The sequence below is a fragment of the Lonchura striata genome, chromosome 2, assembly GCF_046129695.1.
Source record: "Lonchura striata isolate bLonStr1 chromosome 2, bLonStr1.mat, whole genome shotgun sequence".
Taxonomy (NCBI): Eukaryota; Metazoa; Chordata; class Aves; order Passeriformes; family Estrildidae; genus Lonchura; species Lonchura striata.
Window position 1 is genome coordinate 71,351,347 of NC_134604.1, and position 23,937 is coordinate 71,375,283.

At 38.4% G+C, this 23,937-nt stretch overlaps 1 protein-coding gene and 1 long non-coding RNA gene across 2 annotated transcripts in view; one reads left to right on the forward strand and one right to left on the reverse strand.

The window, feature by feature from the left end:
* Positions 1-2,955: 2,955 nt before the first annotated feature.
* Positions 2,956-9,157, reverse strand: LOC144245921 (uncharacterized). The gene is made up of 2 exons (XR_013339498.1): positions 9,125-9,157; positions 2,956-3,867 (listed from the first exon to the last, which is right to left on the reverse strand). It is a non-coding gene; the product is annotated as an uncharacterized LOC144245921 (long non-coding RNA).
* Positions 9,158-9,252: 95 nt separating this feature from the next.
* The window catches only part of MICU2 (mitochondrial calcium uptake 2), a gene marked incomplete at its 5' end in the record, with an annotated part of 133,880 nt that continues 119,195 nt past the window's right edge, over positions 9,253-23,937 (forward strand). Inside the window, one exon of the mRNA XM_021539938.3 lies at positions 9,253-9,465. Coding sequence (XP_021395613.2) covers positions 9,253-9,465 — 213 coding nt within the window. The remainder of the gene's footprint in view (positions 9,466-23,937) is intronic.

Genomic DNA, 23,937 nt, shown 5'->3' on the forward strand with positions numbered 1-23,937 from the left:
AAGGTAGGTTCTGGACTGAAGTTCTGGACTGAAGTTTTGCTAGTTACTTCAAGCATCTTAAAATCTTAGATTGTCTCAGTCTTAGGGAAAATACGGGATTTTAAACTTGTATCATTATATACAAAGGAATTAGAATAAGGTGCACTAAATAAGGTATCATTATATACAAAGGAATTAGAATCAGGTGCAATAAATAAGGCATAAAGTTAATGGTAGTGGTTCCCACCATGCTTTAGACATTTTTTCTTACATCTTCTTGCTACTTGCTTTTATTGGACCATAGTCTGTCCTGTCTCTTCAGAATGTAAGTTACAACAAATTAGAATCAGTGGAGTTATAGCTAGGAAAATTTTAAAACTACTAAGGTGGATGTAAGAAAGTGATGAGTAGCAGCATCAGACTGACAGATATCCTTGGATTTAAAATCAAATGTGGACACCAAAAGTTTGGTAATGCGGAATTTTTTATTTTAATTTGCAAAATGTGGACCAAAAACTGTCTAAATAAAGTAATATTTGCAGAAACTGTTTTACAAGTAGCACCTGCCTCTGGGGATTATTTCCAGCTCTGTCACTGCCTTGTTTTAAGATTTTAGATGAGTCATTCCAGCCTAATGTGTTCCATGGTACAAAAAAAGAAGGTAATCAACCTCTAGTGACCCTCCATGGATGCTGTAATACCCAGTTCTTGATAAGGTACCCTGACCTTTCAGAGCAGTAGAGTCCCCTGTTGCTCTCCCTGCAGGGATTGTGGTACCATCCCAACTATGGTATCCCAACTCAACCATCCGAGTTGAGTTTCTGGCAATCAGCAAGTAAACCTAGCTGCTGAATATACCAGTATTACATATAATAAATCAGAAATTATATAAAAAGAGATTGAGGTGGAGAGTACATTAAAAGAAGACAAAAGAGATTCCATGAGTGTTAAGTCATTTAAATCCTACTTAATCTGTAACAAAAATGGCTAGCCTACAATTTACTCAATACAATAATGCAATACTTATTCTTCAAACTTGCCTTCCATTTTGTCCATCAAGGTCTGACAAGAGCAGTGGGCTCTTCGGGTGCTGAGATGTTACCAGCACTGAGACCACTGTTTGGGGTAGATTTGGGGTAAGGCCACACCATGATAGTCCCTGGTTTCCAGCAGGTTACCCACAGACTCTTCTGCTCCTCAGTGCTTCACTGGTGCAAGCTTCCTGGTTGCTTCTCAGGGTTTATGGAGTGGGAGGCTCCTGACTGACCTAAGGTCCTCTGAGTGAAAATGGCATCTGTCATCAGTCACCCCCTCCCTCCTCTCAGAGGCCCACCCACCTAAGCAATCTAGCATGGTATGCAGAACACTCCTTAATGCCTTCAACTACCACAGGCAAGTAGGCAGGCATCCTTTGGAACACTGAATAATCTACCTTTGTGCTCTCTCCAAACTCCCTCTGCAGCAAATGATAGCAGTAATGTCTGAACTGACAGAGTATACATGTATTTTTCATGTAAGTCAAGACACAAAAAAGACATAAATTCTGTAAGACATAAATTCCAGTGCTCCCAAATACAGATGTTCATAAGCCTAGTAACAAGTTAGTACACAGGGAGGGAATGAGGATATCACAACTTCTCCCATGCAACATTCTTCCTTCAGTTGCACCTTTAAGTAACACATCTCTGCTTTCATCTGTCATCAGGGTGGCACCCCATAATCAAACTCTATCTCCTTTGTTGCCAACTCTGACAGCATATGTGCCCAGCAAGTTTGATATCCAGATCTGCAAGAGTTCATTTCCAAAAATCTCAGCAGAAACTAGACAGAGTAAAGAAAAGCAGTTTACAGTATAGACATTTACAGGTGCACAAAAAGAATCTCTGTTCCCCTTACAGTCAGAGAGACTGATATGAGATTCAACTGAGCCACTTCAACAATTATCTTGGGATGAAACAACTCATTCCAGAGATGAACACTTACCCCATTAACAAGAGCATAAGATGATAAATTCAGATACAGACACCTATATGTAGACTTTTCTTTTTAGTGGGATGAACCTTACCCATGTCTTACACACCTCTGTCCTTTTACACAAACCTCCTTCACATGCTTTAGTTCCACCAGTCTCTTCTGCTCCTCAGAAATTAGGTTACGGATGATTTGCTGTGGATCCTCTGGACTACTTCAACTAAATCTCTCCACTATAGACCAGCCACAGAGTGTCTCCACCTAAGCAGCAGGAACATGAGACCCATAAGCAATATAAATGCCATGTGAGCAGAAGATTCTCTAAGCCTTGTGAACATGAGACAGTCTGTGCGTGTCAACTTTTTGCTCTCAGTACAGCTCATGCCTTTTTGGACACATGCAATTCAGATATTCCAGAATACCAGCCCCTTCAAGTCCCCTCAAGACCTTTCACTTCTCTAGAAAAAGGTTATGTAATGGCTTGGAAATCCTCTCTGGGTGTGCTCAGCAAAACAGCTCCTGCCTGACAACTGCCAAATGGGGACTGTCAACTTTATCCATAGCTTTGTCAGGGATTTTTATTAGTGCCATTGTTACTGTGCTTTTGTGAGTGGATCCAACAGCAGCTTTGATGCAGCTGAGGATCCCTCACCAGCAAATATATAAAGACTGCCCACAATATTCACACAAATAGTAAAGCTGTTTTTCAGCTCTGCAAGTGCCAAATGCAGACATTTATGGAAAAAGATTCTGCTGACTACAGTGAACTTCATATTAGGACTTCCAAGTTTTTTATGAAAGGATCACAGAATCTTTTATAGTGAAGCTGTATGTCTATCACACACTCATTCTATTAGGTTAACCAACTAAACACATACATGGAAAATAATCATGCCTTCCCTCTGCTTATACAAAAATAGGTGCAATCACAGCTCATAAATAGCATTGTGAGCAAAAGAACAAAACACCATTTGAAATAATGGAATACATTACAGAAAACAGTAATTTAGAGTTTTATTATTCCTTTATTTTTCACAGAAATTATATACACTTCACCATCTTCAGTAGTATTAAGGATGTGATAATTAAAGTGACTTTCATTAATAAATCACAGTAGCAGCAACATGTTATTAATAGTTGCTTTAGACTGCGGTCTGTGAAAGAAACAAGAAATAAATATATGATGTTAATCTACTTCAACATTTCCAGAAAACACATATTTTAAAAATATTTTACAGGTTATAATACTGATAATTCTATAATTGTTTCTTTGGTAATACTGTGAAGTAATGCCTTGCCATCTTTATAGTATTTTTTGAACTACATAATAATAGTTATTTTAAATTATATCCGTTTCAGTAACATTGCTTTTAAAAACATAAAGTCAGAGTCCCTAATAAATCCTTCTGGTTTTTCAGGTAACACACTTAAAATTAACTTTGCTAATCTTGACATGTTTTATTGTACCCTTACATCAAATTTCTATCCCTCTCTCTTTTTAAGTACAGAATCTATACAACAGAAAGTCTTAAGCAATCTTAACTATAGTTATTGCTGCCAACTCTTCCTATAAAACTCAGGCTGAAATAGTGGTATAATTAAAATTGATTGCAATGCTCACACTGATTTCAGAGAATGAAAGAAAAGAGAAACACTCCCTGAAATACAACAGTCCCAGCAACACAATTCTATATTTACATAGGAAGCACTGGTAATAAGATTTCGGGAAATCCTATGATTAATATAGACAAAATACATATATAAATTTGCATATATTTGTATGTATATAAAAAGATAGGTTAAAGGTCAAAATGATAGGATTTTACTTACCTATAGGTCTCTCTTTTTGAGACCTAGTGCTAGCAGCACTGCAGAAGAATGTTTTCAAAGGAAGAAAAATTAAGGACAACTTTTTAGCTAAAAACATGAGGAGAATATAAGTGCTAAAATACATAATGTAATTCCATTACTTAAAACATTTTCAGGGGACTTCTATTATTGTTGCAAAAGTGCCATGGGATCTTATCATTAAAAACAGCAGTTGAACTACAGTTCACATCTAATAGCAAAAAAGTCTTGAATCTTCAAAGATTTATGTATACAGTTAATTTTATGTCTAAATAGTCTTGCTTCAGAGCACAGAATTTTTCAAAGTGCTTAAAATTAGGCATACTATCTGAAACTTGTCACTGAATTGAGACCTATGGCCTTACTTAGAAAGTAATAGCAAATAAACTTTTCAAATTTAAAAAATGAATATTCCTTCACCAAAGAATATCAGTTTTGATCTGCATTCATTTTAATGCTTAATCAGTCTGTGTGCCATATCTTTAATAAATCAAATATTTATCACAAGAAGGTCACTGTCAACTTAAAACTGCATTTTAAAATCTTTCCGATTCCATTACTGTTATCTTCCATTCTCAGATTTTTTTAAGTAAGAATTTTGCTTTCAACCTTTCTTCTCTGATTTTCAACTTCACTTTAAAAAAGTAATTCTGAAGCTTGAAGGAATTTGTTACATACACCAGAACGTTTCTCAGCTAGCTACATACAAAGAGTGTGGGAAGACAATGAGTTAGAAAGGTCAGTATAAATGAATGCTATGAGAGGTATTTGGGGACACATATCTTAGATAAATTTTAATTCTTTTCCTTTTAAATGGACTCTATAATGATAAGCTTTCAAGTAACTTTAGCAAGTTGAAAATATTTGAAGATAAGCTATATTTATAGTGTAGCTCCTAACTGCAAAGATTGCTGTGAAGTCTTATTTATGAGCTGAATGGTGTTATCTAGCCACAAAATGCTCATATTTATTTTCAGACCTACTAGTGGATGAATGTTGACTGTCTGGTAATTAGTTCCATTTCCAAAGCATAGAAAACAACTGGACTTTTTACAAACTAACAGCTTAAAAGGTTCTTCATTGGAGGAAGGTAATTCAGATTCCTTGAAAGTAATCTCTCCTTTATTTGTTGTTTGGTTCTGTTTTTTTCTTGTGGAGCAGGGATGGGTAGAAATTATGAAAATGGTCAAAGCTGAACAGAGCTCTGAGCAACCTGACCTAGCTGAAGATGTTTCTGCTCATTGGAGGGAGGTCAACTAGATGACCTTGAAAGGTTCTAACTATTCTATGAATAACAGTCATACAAAGCAGCTTTGGAAATCTCTGAACCCAGCTTCTAGCCTTCACCATGAAGACCTTGGTGCAGGACTTTTGAGCCTCTGGATAGAGACCAAGGTATCAGCTGACCAACTTTAATGACTGTCCAGTTCTGTCAATTACCCTGTACTTTTCTAATTGTGCTAAGAACATTTTGTGTTAATCGCTTTTCGGAAAACTTGTCTTCCCTGTGCTTGCATCCTTACCTGATTTAGTGTTTGCCTTGTACTCATAGGCAAAAAGACTGTTCTCATGTTTGCTAAAGTAAAACCGAAATTATATTCTTAAGAGACCACATAAGTCTAAAGAAGAGCTAAGGAAGGTCTGGCTTTGTGAGACCTTTCATTTCAATCTTCTGTCTGACATTGGACAAAATATAATCTTACAATCCAGTTCTTGACTTACAAAACCAAGCAGTGATATTTGCTCTCTTTTGATTAGCTGTCTGTTCAGCTATGCCAAGAAAGTATCAAAATACTGTTAGTACACTTTACAGCCTACTAAAATCTCACATTTGGTTGAAGCTTACTGTCATATGTACTTATGTTAAATAAGTCAAACCAACCCCCACGCTATTTCTCATAAAATGGGGACATGTATACAAAAGATGGCTTGCCAGCTTCCCCCCTCAACTTACAAACAGCTGATCACTGACTTCCCCAATCTAGTTTATGCAGCATTTTAAGTCCAGGAAGACAGACAAGCATGATGGGTGGCCTTCAGACTAACTGACTGAATCCAGCTCTCAACTCTTACTCTGTAAGAAAGGGTTTAGACAGAATGTAACAGGAGTTAATTTAAGCTGCTTCAAGAGTAAATGAATGCTGGCACTAAGCCTAATGCTCTTGAGGGGATTGGAGTTCTAGTAGAGAGTGAATCCCGCTTGGAACTTGGCCTAACGCTCTTAAAAGACACTGAGATGTGGAAGTGGACCTTCAGGCATGAGGAGATGTATGTTGACTTGGCTTTTTTTTTTTATTGTACTTTGTAACAAAACTTAAAATAAATAAGTTTCTGTCAAACATGATTTCCTGAGAATGACAGGACTCACAAGGGCTTTTTTCATAGCAGTATGCTTTTGTCTTTTGATGTGACTTTACATTATAATCATTATGCCTAATGAAAGACTAAGAAAAGACTGCATTTAAGCATTGTTACATAACTATTCAGTGGGCATTGACTCTTAAAGAAAAATTACATTTTAAACATTTCAGAAAATATTTTATTAGTATTTTCATTTGCTTTTTCAAATTTTCATCAATGCAAACACCTCTAGTACAAAATCTGATGTCACCACACAGAAAGATTTTTTAAAAAAGCAGGTATGACATCTTGCTAAATGTAATTATTTCTGCTTACAAGAGCATGGAAGAGCAAACTAAGCAGGACAGAAAAGGGATGTAACATTTTAGGGCTGCAGCATACAGTAGCTGATGACATTTGTCACCACAGAACTCAATTTGTCTGGTGAAACTTTTATTATATCTACCAGACTGCCAGCATCATTTCTATAAACCACAGAGATCTTTGTTTTGTGCCATAAACCACCCTGCAGTGATACTGCATGGGGTGCAACAGGACTCTGACTCACCAGTTTTCTAGCTGTTCAAGGCGTGTGTTCTAGCACTCACAACTGTACCAGCACAGCCACAGCAGCACAGCTGTGAGCAGCATGAGCACAGCGGCAGCTTCCTTCTGGGAGCCTGTGCCCACAAGGAGGTGAATTTACTGCAGAGAGAGAAAGGGTGGCTGAGGACACTTAACTCGCCCATCAGCATTGCGTGCTTGCAGCCACATGAGGATAGCTCTCCATTGACACTGCAGCTGTAGCTGTTCCAGGCAGGAATGTCATCTGAGGGAAGACAAATGACCTACTTCTTTGTTTTTACTTAAAGAAAACCTGAATATGCCTGTCAGAACAACGAATTAAATCTCCTTGCCTGTGCTGTGGTCATGTATTCAACATCAAGGGATCTGGCATTTAGAAATTAAATCACTCAGCCATCCTTTACAAGATGTTTCTAAGATGTTGCTGGCACTCATGAAGTGCTTGCTATTGGCTTCCACAGAAAGTAAAGTCCTTTAAAGGTGTTTGTACAAATACTATGTATCAAAGTGTAAGATTGGGATGGAAAGTGTTTTATCTATCTAGAGGGAAACAGAAATAGGCAATAGGAATTTCCTGCAAGTTTTACAGAAGAAGTGGGATTTTGCAGGGTATTTAACAATTGACAGATTTCGCCTCTATGTTTTATATTGGGATTAAAAAGGCTTTTCCCATGTGAGTTAGTTTCTGGGAACTGGAAAATGCAATGTAGAGATGGAAACCATTCATCCTGCATATTGCACTCCTGGGTGATTTTGCAATGTGCAGTCATTTGTGCTTCCCAGAGAAGGTGTTTTTGAAGGGTTTGTATCCTGCTAAGGACTTGAGTCCTGAGATTCTTGAAGATGTCTCAAACACTTCACAGAACGACACTCAGTGAACAACACGTGCTAAATTCTGAAATGCTATTAGTTAAATGACTGAAATTATGCTCCTATGAAACTGAGTTAATGACTCTGAATTCAGGTCAGGGAAAGAGAGTGAACTAAAATTACTTTGATGGCAGTGATGGATGATCACCTTTTGTCAGTGGATAGAGGGCAAAAAAGCATTTCCATGTTTCAGAGCCTGAACATTTGTAATGTTGACAACACAGCACTGTCTGTCATATCAGAAAGAGGTGGAAGATACAGTTTGCTAAAATAGACTGAGTACCTTCTGAAGGCCCTCAACCAAAGATCCAAGTAATAGAAAATTGCATGCAGCTGTTCTTTCATCAGTCTTTCTTTCTCCACATTCACATGGAGTCACTAGGTGAACTACTCTCATAACAAGAATACTGGTACTGCCAACATACAAATGGCATTTAACTTACTCTCTGCTTTACTTCATATGACCTTATCATTAATTCCCAGATGGCCCAATTTTTGAATGTGATCAACTAATTAATATTTGAATGTAACCAACCAAGACCCAGAGAGCTTTGTTAAAACTATGGCAGTGAGAAAAAAAGCACTCTGAAGCATTAGTCTTTTGGCACAAGTGTTACTGACAACCAAGTCATTCCGTAATGCTTCTCAGCTAACACCTCTGCCACAACAATTTCTGTAAACTCATCTTCTATCATCTGTATTTTACAAGAAACTCTACTCTGCCCTTGAGAAGGATACCTATCCTAAACTTACTCATGCTTTTGTTGTTTCTGATTAGGACCACACATGAGCACCACATCCATACGGGCCATCAGAGCCTAGGGAATCTTCAACGCCGGGTCAGCCCTTGTGGAAGCTCAGTACCCCGGGGTTCCCGCAGTACCTCCAACCCTGCTCGTGACCCGTTGCTCCTCATGTCCTCAGCAGTGGCAGTCTGCTCTGGGACAAGAGCCACATCAGGGAACGAGGTGAAGTTGAGCTCTGTGACAGACACACGGGGGGCCGCAGGACCGCTGCAAGCGTCGCCACTTTTCACTCCCTACCGCACAGGCCTTCGGTGCCCCCTCCCCTGGCACAACCCATCACCTGGTCCCTGCCCTGCCCGCCTTCCCTCCCCACCAGGAACCCGCCAGGAACGGGGCCCTGCCGCCTGCCCTCGCCTGGGCTCCCCGTCCGGACGGAGGCAGCGGGCGCGCTCCGCCCGCGTTACAGAAACAGGGCATCAGTTAGGTTGGAAAACACTTCTGGCACCATCGAATCCAACCTGTGGCCCAACGTTGCCATGTCAACAAGACCAGAGCACTGAGTGCCACCTCTAATCTTTCCTTAAACACGTCCAGGGATGATGACTCCAGCACCTCCCAGGGCAGCCCATTCCAACGTCTAACCACCCTTGCTGTGAGGAAATTCCTCCTAATGCCCAAGCTAAACCTCCTCTGGCGCAGCTAGAGACTGTGTCCTCTCGTGCTGTCGTTTGTTGCCTGGGAGAAGAGGCCAAGCCCTGCCTGGCTACACCCTCCTTTCAGGTTACCTCTCTGCCAGCCCCGTCCGCTCCGGTTGCGCGGCGGCGTCGCTCCCGCCGGCGGGCCCGGGCCGGAGCTGCCCCCGCCCCGCGGCCTCGGGCCCGGCACTGCGCATGCGCGGCGCGGCGCCGCGGCGCTTTCCGGGAAGATGTCGGCGGCGTGGAGAGCGGCGGCGGCGGCGGCCGCCCGAGCCCCGCTGCGGGGGCGGCTCGCCGGGATGCGGCCCCCGCGCAGCCAGCGCCGCCCGTCCGCGTGGGGGGCCGCCGCCGCCGCTGCTCTGGTCGGGGGAGGCTGCCTGGCGGCGTGTTACAGCGGGCGGCCGCGCGTGTTCCCGACGGTCCTGGCTCAGGTAAGGCAGCAGCATCCCCGCTCCCGGCGGCGGGCAGGGCGCGCAGGGAGCCGGGGCGCGGGGGTGGCTGTCGGCGGCCCGCAGACGGGTCGGGGTCCGCGGTGCTCAGACCCCGTCATGAGGCGGGACTTGGCTGCGGGAGCCCTCCTGGCCCCGGTGGTGTGGCAGGTAATGCGCGGCCCCGGCCCCCTTGGCGTCAGCGCGTGTCGCTTAGGCTGGGCAGCCTCGCCTCCCCGGCGGCACTCCGCCCTTCTCCGCAGCGGGACACGGCAGGGTTTGCCTTAGCAAACCTTTCCCCTCTCCCCTTGACAGCCCTGGTCGTGCAGAACGATGGACCGCTGTGTTCTGCACAGACACACGGCCTGTAGTGAGCTCCGCTTTTTGCTGGTAACTTTCAGAGGAAACTCCCACGATGCCTGGTCTGCACGTCAGGTGCTGTTAGACATTCATGCACAATTTTGCCTGTTAAAAAAAAAATATTTCACAAAAGTAGTACTTTTGTAGTTCATACCTTGTATGAAATGCACCACACAGAATGATTTCCTCTTACCATGTCCAAAATGTGTGTCCTGGATGCTAAAATGTGGTTTGCTTTGGATTTGTTCTGGGTGTTCAAGGACAGATTGTTATTGTTTACAATATAATCTTTCTACATGATTACCCAACTTTATCCTTTTCATGGAGGCAATGAGCTTTTTCCTGTTTTTCCTTCAGATAAGAAGTCACTGTCAATTAGAGTTGGTTTGTTATTTCAAAGCTGGAAGACCTAAATGCTTTGTAGGCCAGAGGGTTTAGGTGTGATGGGGGAAGAGGTCAGTCTATCCTTGCAGTGCCATTCATCTACTTATATCTAAGAATTTTTTGAAGTATTCAACACTTTGTATGCTTTGATGTCTTATCTCTTAGCAGTGATTAAACAGGCTGAACTACAAGCAGATAAATAGCAGCTTTTATTCCTGAGGACAACTTTAATTCCTGAGGACAACCTTTATTCCTGAGTAAAGAAAAAATAATTACTTTTTAAATACTTTTTTAAAATATTGTATTCTTCATTGTGGAAAATACCTAAGCGACATCTTCTTAGAAAACTCACTTTTTGTTAGATAGGCATTTTTCTAAATAGATTATCTAGTAGTCCTGGTTCCTTGGACAATACTTGTTAAAACTTTAATTTTCTGTATCCATCTCCTAGTGAGAAAAGCATCCATTACTCAGCAGATATCCTACTGAAAATGTAGCTCCTATTCGTTCCTTCATTTAATAATGTGAAGTTTCTAAGCCGCATTGCATTATTTTTTGAAAGTCTTGTCTTTGACACCAATTTCATTAATGCATGGAACTCTTGCTTAAGTAGATGTGTATGTAGATATATATTAAAAGTGGGAAGTAATCACTTTTAAAAGGTGTTGAGTGAAGAGGTCTCATTCTGGTGCTGACGTGTTATTGTGGAGTAGCTTCTGTGTAATGCATGGACAGTCCTATGAGTACACTTTTAATAATAAAGTGTATAACATAATAATTCTCAAGAGGCAGTCTAAAAGTCTAGGACTTAGTTAACTGATTTGGTTTTGGTGACAGTAACTTGCTGGACTCTGCAGATGTTTATTCAGTTTGAACTTTTCAGTTTTCCTGTAGAATGATTGTTGGAGAAGCTTATTCTCCATATGTGTTGTACTCCATATTGCTGCAGGTAATGTACTGAGCTTTTAAAACCTATCTAAGAAATTACCATGCAGATCATAATGCTGCAAGTGGATTGTGAAAGCTATGAGCAGCAGCGATAGAGCCAAAGAGGCATGCTGAAAGTCTTTTAAGCAGTTTAGATGCTGCTTGTGACTTCTGATTGATAGAAAATAGCCCAAAGTACAGCAGTGTTGAAACAAGTAGTCACCTTTATTACATGTTTTGAAACTATCTTTTTCTCAGTTCAGAGATTGTGGAATTGTGGGATATGAAAATGCTTTGCCCAGTCTCATAGTGGATACCTTATTTTCTGTTATTATTAGTTTTCATTGTAGCTAATCTTAACCCGCCTTGCTTGAGCTTGTGCTGACAAACAATATTGAACTGTTTGTTCCTGTTGTAGTATTCTATATAGTGGGAATGTTGGCAGCATGGTGTGTGAATATTACAGGTCAAGGCAAGTATTTGAAATTAAACAGCATAATTTTCATTATCTTTGTTTTAAAGGACTATGTAATTGAATTGTTTATACTTCTGTATCATCAACAGGACTTACTGGTTGCTCTTGAGAATGCAGTGAGATTATGGTACAGTGCTTCGTAATTTTCCTTGGTAATATAGTTTGACTGTTGAATTGCTGCAAAATAGGTCGTAATTACTTAAAATATTTGACAAAGTGAAGTTGACAAAGTGACAATGTATCTCCATGCTGTAAATAACCAATATAATAAGATTTTATGCTTTTCAGCAGCATAACATTATGTCTAAAAATTTCTGTCATTAAGACCAATGTCATGTCTGTGTGTAAGCATAATTTGAGCCACTGAGTAATTTTCATTCTTGTCCTGAGTTACCATCAGTAACTTCTTTGCACAAAGACTTCACTGGAAATACTTCCTGTTTGTTTAGGTTAAGTAGTTGAAGTTGATAACTCTATTTAGATTTTCCATTTTTCTCACTAAAACTAATCTCTGTCAAAGTAATCAGACATCTTTCAGTTTTGACTTGTTCCAGGCAATTTCAGGCGTACAATTTCTAGTGAAGCTGGCAAACAGCATGCCAAAGGTAAAGTTCTATAAATTTACTACTTACTCTTTTTTTTTTTTCATTCTTGTAAAGCTTTTGAATATTCTAAAATCAAAGACTGATAGCTTTGGGACCTGGTTTCTTAAATCTATTTTTAATTCTTGTCCTTTCTTGCTGCTATAATGGGTTTAATCCTGCTCATATTGATTAGGGGCACTTCTGACTTCTGCTCATATTAAATGAAATCCAGCCTAACACAGCATAATCCTGTATGAGTTTTTCAGAATCAAAGGTCTTGCAGGGTCAGATAATATGTTTTCTTTTTGTGAGTTATATGGATAGTTTCTGTTTTATTTTGTAGTGAAGTATGTTTGGTTACTGTATTTTAATAGAATTGTTTATTCTGACAATGACTTTTCAGTTCAGGGTTGGTTTTTTTTTTTTAATTTTGGCCCAGTTTTTTTGTCACCATTTTCACTGCCAGTTACCCGTTCTTATGATGTACATTAAGTGGTTAAATATCTCAGTAATAAAATGTTCTATATTTAATGTGATAATACCTCAAATGTAATCTTTCATGATTTATGAAGTTGTTTTCATTCTCTATCTTCATTTGCTGACCCACTGTTTAGAAACATATAACATATGTTGGAGTAAGTCCTGAGTGTTGATGGTAAAACTCTACCAAGATTGATATAGCAAAATGAACACAATATTTTTGAATTTTTTTCTTTGTAGATACCAGGTTTTGGTTCTATCTACACTAGTTATATACCTGTGAAGCTACACTGACAATACCCAAACCAGATAATAGCCTTTGCTGGAAAAAACTAGATCAATTTTTGGTTTTTAATAAAATTACCTCATCAGCTTGTATCAAGAGGAGGAAAAAAGAAGGGAGGGGGTAAGGGCTTTTGTTCTACTAGTGCAACTCAGAATGGGAATTTATGTTGAATTCACTAAAAGTGTTTCTTCTATTATGCTAACCAACACTGCTGGGTCAAAAATGTCCACAATGCTCTGCACACTGCATTGATATTATACAGGCTGCTTTTCTTTTTTAGTAGTCGAATTCAAATGGCACAATGGTGTATGGTTTATAACCTTGATCAGACTTGGAGTATTGTCTCTTGTGCCTTTATTCTCTCAGAGCACACAGTTTGCAATGCTAACATTGCCCACTCCAACTAAATTAGGAACTTTTCAATAGACAGCAGATTCGATCTTGGATGCGCACAAACTGCAAATGATAAGAAAATTCTGAGAAGCAAGCAGGCTGCCAGAGGCAGTATATCCTGCCCCTGCTGAGTTTTTTATGGCCATGTTTAGGTCACTAGCTTCAGAAAGAATATAATTTGATTTGCCCTTGAAAAGTTGTGATCCCTGCAGCATGTCACAATTTGTGCTGAGTCTAAGTCGCTTTTTTCTAAATGAGACTGACTAAAGTTGTTACTAGCACATAGATTAAGCTTTATATGTGCAAAGTCTTGTCTGCTGATAAACATGACCATGTTTAAGCACTCTGTTTTTTAGGGTTGTGAGAGCATTAGCTGGTACTTAAATTTTTAATACTGCTTACTTGAAGTAAAGAGGAAATCGTAACCTATTAACAGAAATTTTTGGGGTTTGTTACATGGTCACAGTCTAATTGGTTCTCTTTATCTTATCTTTTCTACTGTTGCTGTCTTGCATCAGCAATCTTCTTCAATTATTCCAGATCAGAGGAGACTCAATTTGTATCCTGGAGGTCTTTAATATATATATTGTATCTGAGCATACTGAAAATATTAAGATAGTGCTTATAGCAATTAACAAACAATTTATGATAATTTGTAAATATTTTAAGTGTCTGAAAATCTAATTTTATTTAAAGTGCGTTTATTGAAATAATTATATTTTGGATTGCATTTTTTTTAATTTCAGTTTAAACTGCATGAATGTTTCATCATTTTTTGATTATTTTGTCAATGATTCTTAAAAGAAGCAAAATGGGAGTGGTAACTTTTATGTCACACCACCCACACACTACATGGGAGTGGTGACTCCCATGTCACACACAATGGAGTAGCAACTTTTTATGTCACAGTATGAAAACTGTTATTCTGAGCAACTGGGAGTAGAAAGCTTTGAGTGATTAAAACTCGAGCTTAGATTTGTTTTCCAGGTCTATATGTGTACCCACCATGCAAATTTATTTTGCAACTATTGCCTTACACTTTTTAAAGAAACCAGAATACTGTAAAGATTCTCCAAATACTAGTTTGTTCACGGGACACCCCTTTGGTTCAGCCACTGTGGAAAGGTAAAATAGTGTATAAACAAATCCTAGGGCTATGCAGAACTCGGTACCACAGCTCAAAGGATAATCTAGGGAGAGTGCATATATTAAATATAACTTATCTTTATCAGGGGTTTAGTAGAAGTCTCTGGACTCCCAGACTGGGAAGTTGATTTAAAAAAAAAAAAATTAAAAAGTTTTGTAATCCTACCTGTGTTTTTTGGTGACACTTTGAGATTTGCACTGTGTCTCCAAAGAGATTGAGTGCTGAAACATAGTTGGTTTAGGCAAGTTCCAGTGTTTTGTGCATGGTTTTTTTCCTCAGGTAAAATTTCCAACCCAGATTAATAGAAAATTATCAAAATAATGTCTGCTATAAGAATGTTACCTGTCTGATGTATATTTGCTTAATTGGCAACTTCTGGCAAAAATGTGTAAGCTACATGTGCTTCCAAAGCAATTGTTATTAGTTGCATGCAGATCAAAACAGCATTTTGTTTAAATAATTTAAATTATTTTCTACTGAGCAGTGGAAGGAAGAAGTGCATAGCTCTGGGATTTTAATTGGTTTTTCACACATCCTTAGTAACCAGGACAACTTTGTGACCTAAGTTATGCTTACACTGCTTGTAGGCCACACTTTCTCACTCATTATACTTAAGATTTTTTGCTTGATCTGTTTTGTAACAAAACCCAGTTAATTTTAATAATAACTGATTTTAATTTTAATAAAATATAGTGTTATTTAGGAATCTCTGTGTAATAAGCACATGTGAAGGATTTTTGGCCAGATAAAAATATACATGTGGTGTTTGAATTCAGTCACCAAACAGAAAAAAAGACTGCATTTCTTATACATTAGTAATGATTCCTAAAAAGTTATATATTAGTGCTTTGAATTGTGAGACACTGATGTATTGTGTTAGAATGGGAATTTTTGTGAGGGTATCTTTGCCTGGTTCATGCTGGGAAAAGATCATTGCTGTTAAGATGAGATATCTTGATAAATTTAGAACCTGGGATAAAATTGCATAAGGATTTGTAATGATGTATAGATTCGCCTGGAGGGAGGAATGTGGTTCTAAAATAAAACCATAAAGTATATGTGCAGTCTAATCTAAGAAACATACAAGAAGATTCTTATGTTTACTCTGTCATCAAAAGGAAAAGGTTGGCTACTTTTGTTGGAGAAGAAATCCCAGGATAGGTTCTTTTCTCCTAAGCAATATTTTGAAGTGTTTATCTTCAAGTCTTTATTCTATTAGAAATTAATGGAGAATGCAGATGCACATAGACGATTACTGGGATGCTCACTAAGTAAAATCAAGCATGTCTGCATCATAATTTTAACATGTTTTTGAAATTTTATGCAAATGTTTGTAATCCACGTCAAGCAAGCTGCTCAGTGATGGCTCACAGGCCACAGAGAAGCCTCACAGTGGAATTCAGTTTGTGTGAATCTGACCACATGGTTCCATTATTAACTCTTAAAATCTATGTAGTAAAACAATGCCATGTAAAAATAATGAAAATTACCATTGCTTTTGTGGGTTGGAGCATCTTTAAGCAAGGATTGTTTGTTTGTTTGTTTGTTTGTTTGGATTTTTAAATCCCCTGCTTTACAACTTCCTTAAAGGAAGGGACAGCTTCCTCAAAATGTTGTCCTTCTGTCTTTGCATCTTACTTTGCTGCTGGTTATTGTTCTGCTTACTGTCTTACACTGTTCTGAGTGGCAGTACACAGCACACAATGGTTCCCTGCACAGCCTTAGATTTCTCTTCTGCTTGTAGCATGGTTGGAGAAGTCTTAGAGTATTGTTACTGCATCTTCAGGTTGTGTCCTTGAACCATCTACAAGATGGAGCCTTTAAATTTTCCTGAAGAAGGATGGGCAAGACTTGCAGCCTGTGGAGGAGGCCGCAGTTGGATTCAAGGTGCTGTGAACACCCCTGGTGTTCCTTTCTAGCAGCACCCAGAACTAGAGAGGCTCCTTATTCAGCTGTGGCAAGAAAAAGTTGTCATAGATCATGACAAGGCAGTCAACTCAATAGGTAAATGCATTCAATACTGCCTGTTACTGAACAGGAAATGGGTAGTCATTTTTAAATTAAATTATTCAGATACCTGTAGTCTATGGCTATGAAAGAGACAGTTTAACATAATTTATGTATGTGCCTTCTAATTCAGGCATATCATGTGAATATATTCCTATTAATTTTTTTCCTCTATTGTGCATGTAGAAGTAGACGAAGTACTACAATTGGTTTGGTTCTGAGTTTAAATTACTTGCAAAATTGTTGCCTCTGAACTGATCTTTAATGAATGAGTTTTGGGTACTAGTTTCAAAATATTCTGGAAACAGTGGAGCTCAAAACCTTTTTTTAAGCATTGATAAATACGCAATTAGATTGCTAGTTCAGCCTATCCCAATATTTTTTCTTTTCCTTAAATGTGCTTCAGGATTTCTGAAACTGTTCCTTTGTGCAACCAATGAGGGTAACCTTAGCTACCTCTTGTTTTCTGTATTTCACTGTGTTATGGAAATACTGTATGTATTAGGTATCCATCAAGTAGTCTAAATCAATAACTGGGTTATTAAATATATCACAAGCATCATTCTCAGCATTAGTGACATACAGACATTGTCATGTTATGTGCCTAAAATAGAATGTGGTATAGAGAGGTTGGAATCTCTAGGACCATGATGTTATAATTAATTATACCCTTAAATATAACTTATATATGTGAATTTGTTTTACAACTTTAAATATACAGTATCCTTTTCAGCTTTTTGAATGTGAATATTTACATCTTTAAGTTCCTGGCTTTGAAAATATTTACATTTATTCCCTTCTCTTTGTGCACAGAGCTTCTTTGTGCAGGTGTCTTCATTGATACTAAAACAACATGATGTAAAATGTAATCTTAGAGGTCAAGGTTAAAATTTAACTATCTATCTTTCATCTGATCTGTCACCTTTTCCTTGAATTCAGTGATTAAATAAAATCTAACTAACATTCCTTCTAGGCACTTTGATACATGTGGACAGATGGGGTGAGTTAAGCTGCATGGTTTTGTGCTTTTAGCTAACGTAGTAAAAGGTTAGTGCTTGAGAGGCTTTGGCTGTTTATGTTAATGGACAAACATAAACAGATAAGAAAATAGCTTGCCTGAAAACAAAAAAAAATAGATTGATTAGAAAGAATTACGCAAAATAATATTCTGATTTTTAACAAAGAACCTCAAGAAGAAACTAGCATTTATTTACTGGTGATACAAGACTTTTTCTCCAGTAAATACATTAGATGGTTTCAACATAGATATTACAGAGTTTCTTTTTTATTTGGTTTCTTAGATGGAAGCTCTGTTTGCCTTTATTTTTTCCTAGAAACTTTGAGCTTATTGATAATTACCCTTTTTTTTGTTTTGTTTTGGTTTGGTTTTTTTTGTCAAGGAGTGCTTTGTTCTGTGCAAGCAGTAGTGACTGTTTTCCCATTGCTGTTGTTTTGTACTATTTTCCAAATGCATTTGCTGGGTTAGCATGAGAGCTCTGTATTGAACTTACTTGTAGACTTTTGTGTAACATTGTGGCTGACTGAATATGGTTATTCCTGGCAAGTAAGTGGCTCAGCATTTTGGAAACATAATCTAGCCAGAAAGAACAAATAACTCAGAATCCAGTTTAAATAATCATCAAAGATAAATGACAGATGGAACTATGTGAAATGCTCATTCGGAATATGTGTAGTAGGCTATAGCTCCTTGCTGCTACTCACCAAGCATTTTATTACACATACTGAAAGACAAGAGAAAGGAGTCCTGTCAGCTTCAAACACCAGATGTCATTTCAAGTAGTTCCTCAAGGTTTGTGTCCTCTTCAGGATAGGAGAAATTTCAAGAGTGACTTTCTTGCCCTCGTGTAGTCTATGAAAAGCATTTACAGCAGATGTAGCTAATAAATATTATAGGTACTGATACTTTCCCTGCTCCTTTGCCAAATCATCAGAGAAACTCCTTCCTCTGCCTCCAAAAACTGCACAAACTCCAGCACAGATGGAAAAGTTGTATGAAGTGAAGAAAATTGGTATTTCCAAATACATTTTTAGGTCTTTCTGTTTTTTTAAGTAGGCATTTTCTTTGATAATGCCTTTTATTGGCAATACTGACATATTACAATAATCTATTAAGAAATAATGCTGTAATATTAAAACAACATATACTGAGCTGCATATAAAGCTATGTACATATCTATAATGTAAATTTATACTTTATATATATTAGTAAGGATGTGTATGCGTATGTATAAAATATACTTAAAATACAGACTATGTGACTACAATAATAAAAAAAAATAAGAATGTGCTAATGGAGAAATTATGGGATTTATTTTGAAAGTTTCTAGTCTAAATGGCCAGATATGCTTAGAATTTAAAGGATGAAGTCTGCCTGAAGTTTTACCAAAACCTTCTTCTGGTGACCCTGTAAAAGGCAGAGAGGTCTGTGTGCTGCCAGATCAGGCTGGGCTTTGAACTTTACTGCATGGGCTTGATGATGTGGGATCTTGCAAAGGAGAAAAGTGCTAAGTTCTGTCATGTTGTATTGCTCACTGTGGTGAAATGGACTTTGTAATTCTATTTTATGATTTCACAAATTTGCCAAAATGAACTTCCTTTTTCAGTAGAGAAAAGTCTTAATGGTTATGTATTGACCGCATTACCTGACAATCTGCTTCTCCTTTTATAAAACTTTGAAAATTAAAAGATACCAAACCTTAATAGCATAGCTGACAGAATAATTGGTTTGGAAATACAGTACAGCTTCTGTACAAGTCCTCTCTAGGCTTGTTTTTGAAGCAACTGTGGACTTGTCTAGTAATTTGGTGTTTTTAATGGCAATGCAAAATCAAAATTATACTTAGCATGGAGATTAAGAAAATGCTCTTTACTTTATAGCCTTATATTGTTTAAATGCATAGAGACAGTGGTCTCAGTAGCTTGGGATTGTCACAATGAAATGTTTTCCCTTGCTCATTACACTCTAATGACTTTCCCTTGGGTTATAGTTCTTACTTGGAAATGCAGTAAAGCTGATGGATAAAACATCTGGCACCTTTTTTACTGAAAAATACACTTGGTGGTCTTAGGCATCAGGGAATACAGTAGTATCACTGCTGTCTTTAGGAATAAAGCAAACAATTACAGGCTTCTGCTGAAGATGGGAAACAGCAGGAATAAACATTGTCATCTCCAAAAGATGAAAAGCACAATACACAACAATCAATTTAAAACCAGCATTTCCCAGATCAATTTAGATTATTTTATCTAATGTCAGGCATTAATATTAAATCTGTACTGTTCAATGTAGAATAAATGAGGAGAACTGATGCTTGACTTAGTTGTTCACATTACAGTTGCATAATAAGCTCAGTTGAAAGGGACCCTGAAGGATCATCAAATTCAACTCCTGGCCCTGCACAGGATGATGCCCAAGAGTCACACCATGTGCCTCAAAGTACCATCCAAACACTTGAACTCATAAAGGCTTGGTGCTGTGGTTCTTAGATGTTCATGAGATCCATTTCCACTTAAGAGAAGCTTTTCTACTTTTTGTTGTCACGGTTTAACCCCAGTTGGCAACTATGCATCTCAGAGCCTATCATTCCCTCTCTCTTGGGGAAGAGAGTCAGAAGAATAAAGAGGAGAAAACTTGTAGGTTAGAATACAGACAGTACAATGTGTAGATACTTTTTCTGCTCTGTGACTTGTTTTGTCTTCTATTACCTTCTTCTAACCTTCCAACAGACTATCTGCAGTTCATGCTGCTATTTTTTCTTTACTTAAGTGCAAATTTTTTGAGCTCTGTGAACTCTTTATTTGACCTGGATGTAGTCAGACATTCCCATATGGAAACTTCTCAACAGAATCTTAAAATATGTTGGGATTAATTTATAATAGTGAAAAATGCTCTATTTTGTCATATACAGTTAAAATGTGTTGTAAATTATCGTTCCAATTAAATCAACTTCTGTATTATATCAGAGCTGGAGTTTGTTTTTATAACTTGGTTGTTATTGTATGTGTGTGTTACTTTTGCAGTATTTCTCCTTCTGGGAAAAAACCCAAATGTTAATTTTTTCACATAGAACTGTAGTTAGCACTTCTGTAAAGAAAATTATGCTTGACTTTTTGAGCTCTTGTCAGGAAATTTCTTGAATATGAGTACTAAATATCTAAAAAGTCATAAGTAGCAGCATTTAGGCTGTGACCTCTGGGAAGGACCCCACATGGAAAACAAAAATGGCAAAAACTAAAGAAAGTCTTCCATTTCTGGTTTTAAAAAAAATCCATTAAAACTTAAAATTTTAATTTAGCTGAAGAACCATCATGACTGGTAGACAGTGTAAAGGGTATAAAATTACTATTCCTAGAACACAGTATTTTTTCTGAATATACCAATTGTATGTAATGTTCCTACTCAATCTTCATAAAAACTACATTGGGAAATTGCTGACATACTTTTTTCCCAACTACGGTTAAATTTGGAAAATTGGCAATATCACATTACCAAATGGGGTTGCATTGTTCTTTAATTTTAAGATTTGTATTCTTATTCCTCTTCAGCCTCAGAAATGAAAAAATAAAGAAAAGTCTAAATATTTAGGTGCACCAGAGGTGTTGGATGTGTTAATTGGACAGACTTTGTGTAGCAATAAATACTGTATTGTTTCTATTAACAGTCCTGTCAAAAATAATGCACTTGCACTGATAATACACCATTTGTTTACTGAGTGTTTTTCATGGGTGCCTCACTTTATAATCTCCAGTACTGAGACCCTCGACAGTACTTCTTCTTGTAATGACAGCAGTGCAATCAAGATGCATTGTCAGAAATCATGGAATTGTAGCCAGATTCCTTGGTGTAAAACTTTTAAAGGATTATATGTTGTTCTAGTACAGATGGATTTTTCCTTGCAGGGTACACTTATTCTCTCTGGTAAGAGGTACCACTTCTAGTATTGAAGAGTACTGGTACTGACAGCAAACAAGGGGTGATTATCTCAGGAGTCATCACAAGTCTGAGTCCTTTGTGGGTAGGATTTGTGAGACTGTAGTGTGGAAGTAATGGAGCATCTTTATTCCTTCTTCATCCCCTGTAGCCTGTGGGTTAGGTCACTCTCCCTCCATAACTTCCAGGAGCAGCAGACTCCATTGAGGAACTGCTCTGGCAGCAGGAGGCAAGACTACTTCCATTGCTGAAGCAAAGGCTGTTCTGGGCTCAGCTTTGAATGCAGAGTTAGAAGGTGATAAGTAATGGAAAGCAGACACAGTGGCTCTGGGCCAGGTTGCATGGGGATTAAATTCTGGATGTTGTATTAATAGGATGGAATGAGACCCTTCCATACAGTTCAGCTGTGTGTGTGTGTGTGTGTGTGTGTGTGTGTGTGTGTATGGCTGCGTATCACCTTGATGAATTCATGTTGCACACATCCAGTTCTGGCCATTGGAAGTGCCCAGCTGATCTGACTAGACCACTGTAAGTGGATTTAGAAGTTGCTTGCAGTTCTTCAAAGTGTGTAAAACTTCATGCATACGGTGTTCCTTGCCATTCTGGAAGTCACAGCAAAGCTATTATCCTGCTGTGTCAGACCTGGAGATCAGTAAGTTTCCCTTCACTGCATGCTCCTGGGGTGTTTCTGGCCCGTTGAGTGTCCCTGTGAGTGTTTGGCAAAAGAAAGATGGTGGACCCAACATCCTTTATTTGAGCAGCTTCTGTAACTGGGAAGATTGCACAAGCTTTTGATCACCACACCAAGCAGTAGAATGTGTCTTTTTCTGTTGGTAAACTTTGAATAGACAGATGATGAGTTTCTGATGGGGATAAGGTTATGTTGACATAACCATGAGACAATAAATTATGCACTTTTTATTGTGGATAGGGTGTTGGTCCTTCAGGCCATAATTTGCAAAGAGCAGAGACCATTAATAGTTTCCCTAAGAATTTGAAGATAACATAGCAACACTATGCATAGCATGCCTATGCATCTGTTGAATAATTTTTGTTATTCATAAAATAGATATCCATGCCATGGGCAGGAACACCTCCTGCTAGACTAGGTTGCTCAAGGCCTTATCCAGCCTGGCCTTGAAGACTACCAGGAATGGGGCATCCATAACTTCTCTGGGCAACCAATTCCAGTATCTCACCACCCTCACAGTAAAGAATTTCTTCCTAATATCCAGCCTAAATTTCGTCTAAGTCTGTGCCCATTATTCCTTGTCCTATCACTGCGGTTCCTGAGAAGGAATCTCTGTCCAGCTTCCCTGTAGGCCCCCTTCAGACACCAGAAGGTTTCTATGAAGTCTCCACACAACCTTCTCTTCCGCAGGCTCAACAGCCCCAGCTTTCTCAGACTGTCTTCATAGGGCAGGTGCTCCAGTCTCCTATCAACTACATGGCCTCCTCTGGACTTTCCATCAGTTCCATGTCCTCCATATGTTGGGAGCACCATTACTGTGCTGGACTCACCAGAGCAGAGCTGAGGGGCACACTCCCCTCCCTCATCCTTTTGGTCATGCTGCTTTGGATGCAGGATGCAGTTGGCTTCTTGGGATGCAAATGCACATTGACAGCTCATGTTGAGTTTTTCATCAACCATATCTCAAGTTCTTCACAGGGCTGTTTTTAATGATGCCTTTTAATATTCTATTGGTATCAAATGCTTTGGTGGTATTCATGATTAAACTAATGGAAGTATTGTTGTATAAATACACTTCAGCATTTAGACTTTAGAGTCAAGTGTAGGAAGAGCTTTGATGAGTTCTTTGGTGGCGCTTGTTACATCTCAAGGGGAGAAATTTCACTGAAGTGCCAAGGTGCACTTCTTAATTGTGAAAAACAAGTCTGTAGTAATGGAAGAAAGTCTGTAAAAATTGACAACTGCTGTAATCTTGTAGAATTCCTAGCTGGCTATCCTTTTAATATCCTGCTCCTTTCCTAATAGTATGGGTTTGCTCCATGTGACTTATTTTCTTGATTTGTTGAGGGCTTGTGACCTTCAGAGAGAAAGGGGGAAAGGATCACTTCCCATGCTGAAGCAGCTTGAGAAGATCTTAAGTTAAAAAAAAAAAAAAAAAGTGAGAGGGAATTTTTGTTACATGGAAATAGTTTAGCTATATAAACTTAGATTGTCTTTATGTCAGTTGGTTTTGTAGTGTCCTGTATATTGAAATAATTGCTAATAATGGGGTTCTCATGTACTGCAGCAAAACATATATAAGCTTATGATACCTGAGCTATGAATCTATGAATTGAGAATTTTTCTCTTGGAATAAAAGCTCCCCTTTTCTTTTTCCTTTCCTCTTTCCTCTTTCCTCTTTCCTCTTTCCTCTTCTCCCTTTCCCTTTTCCTTTCTCCTTTCCCTTTCCCTTTCCCTTTCCCTTTCCCTTTCCCTTTCCCTTTCCCTTCCCCTTTCCCTTTCCCTTTCCT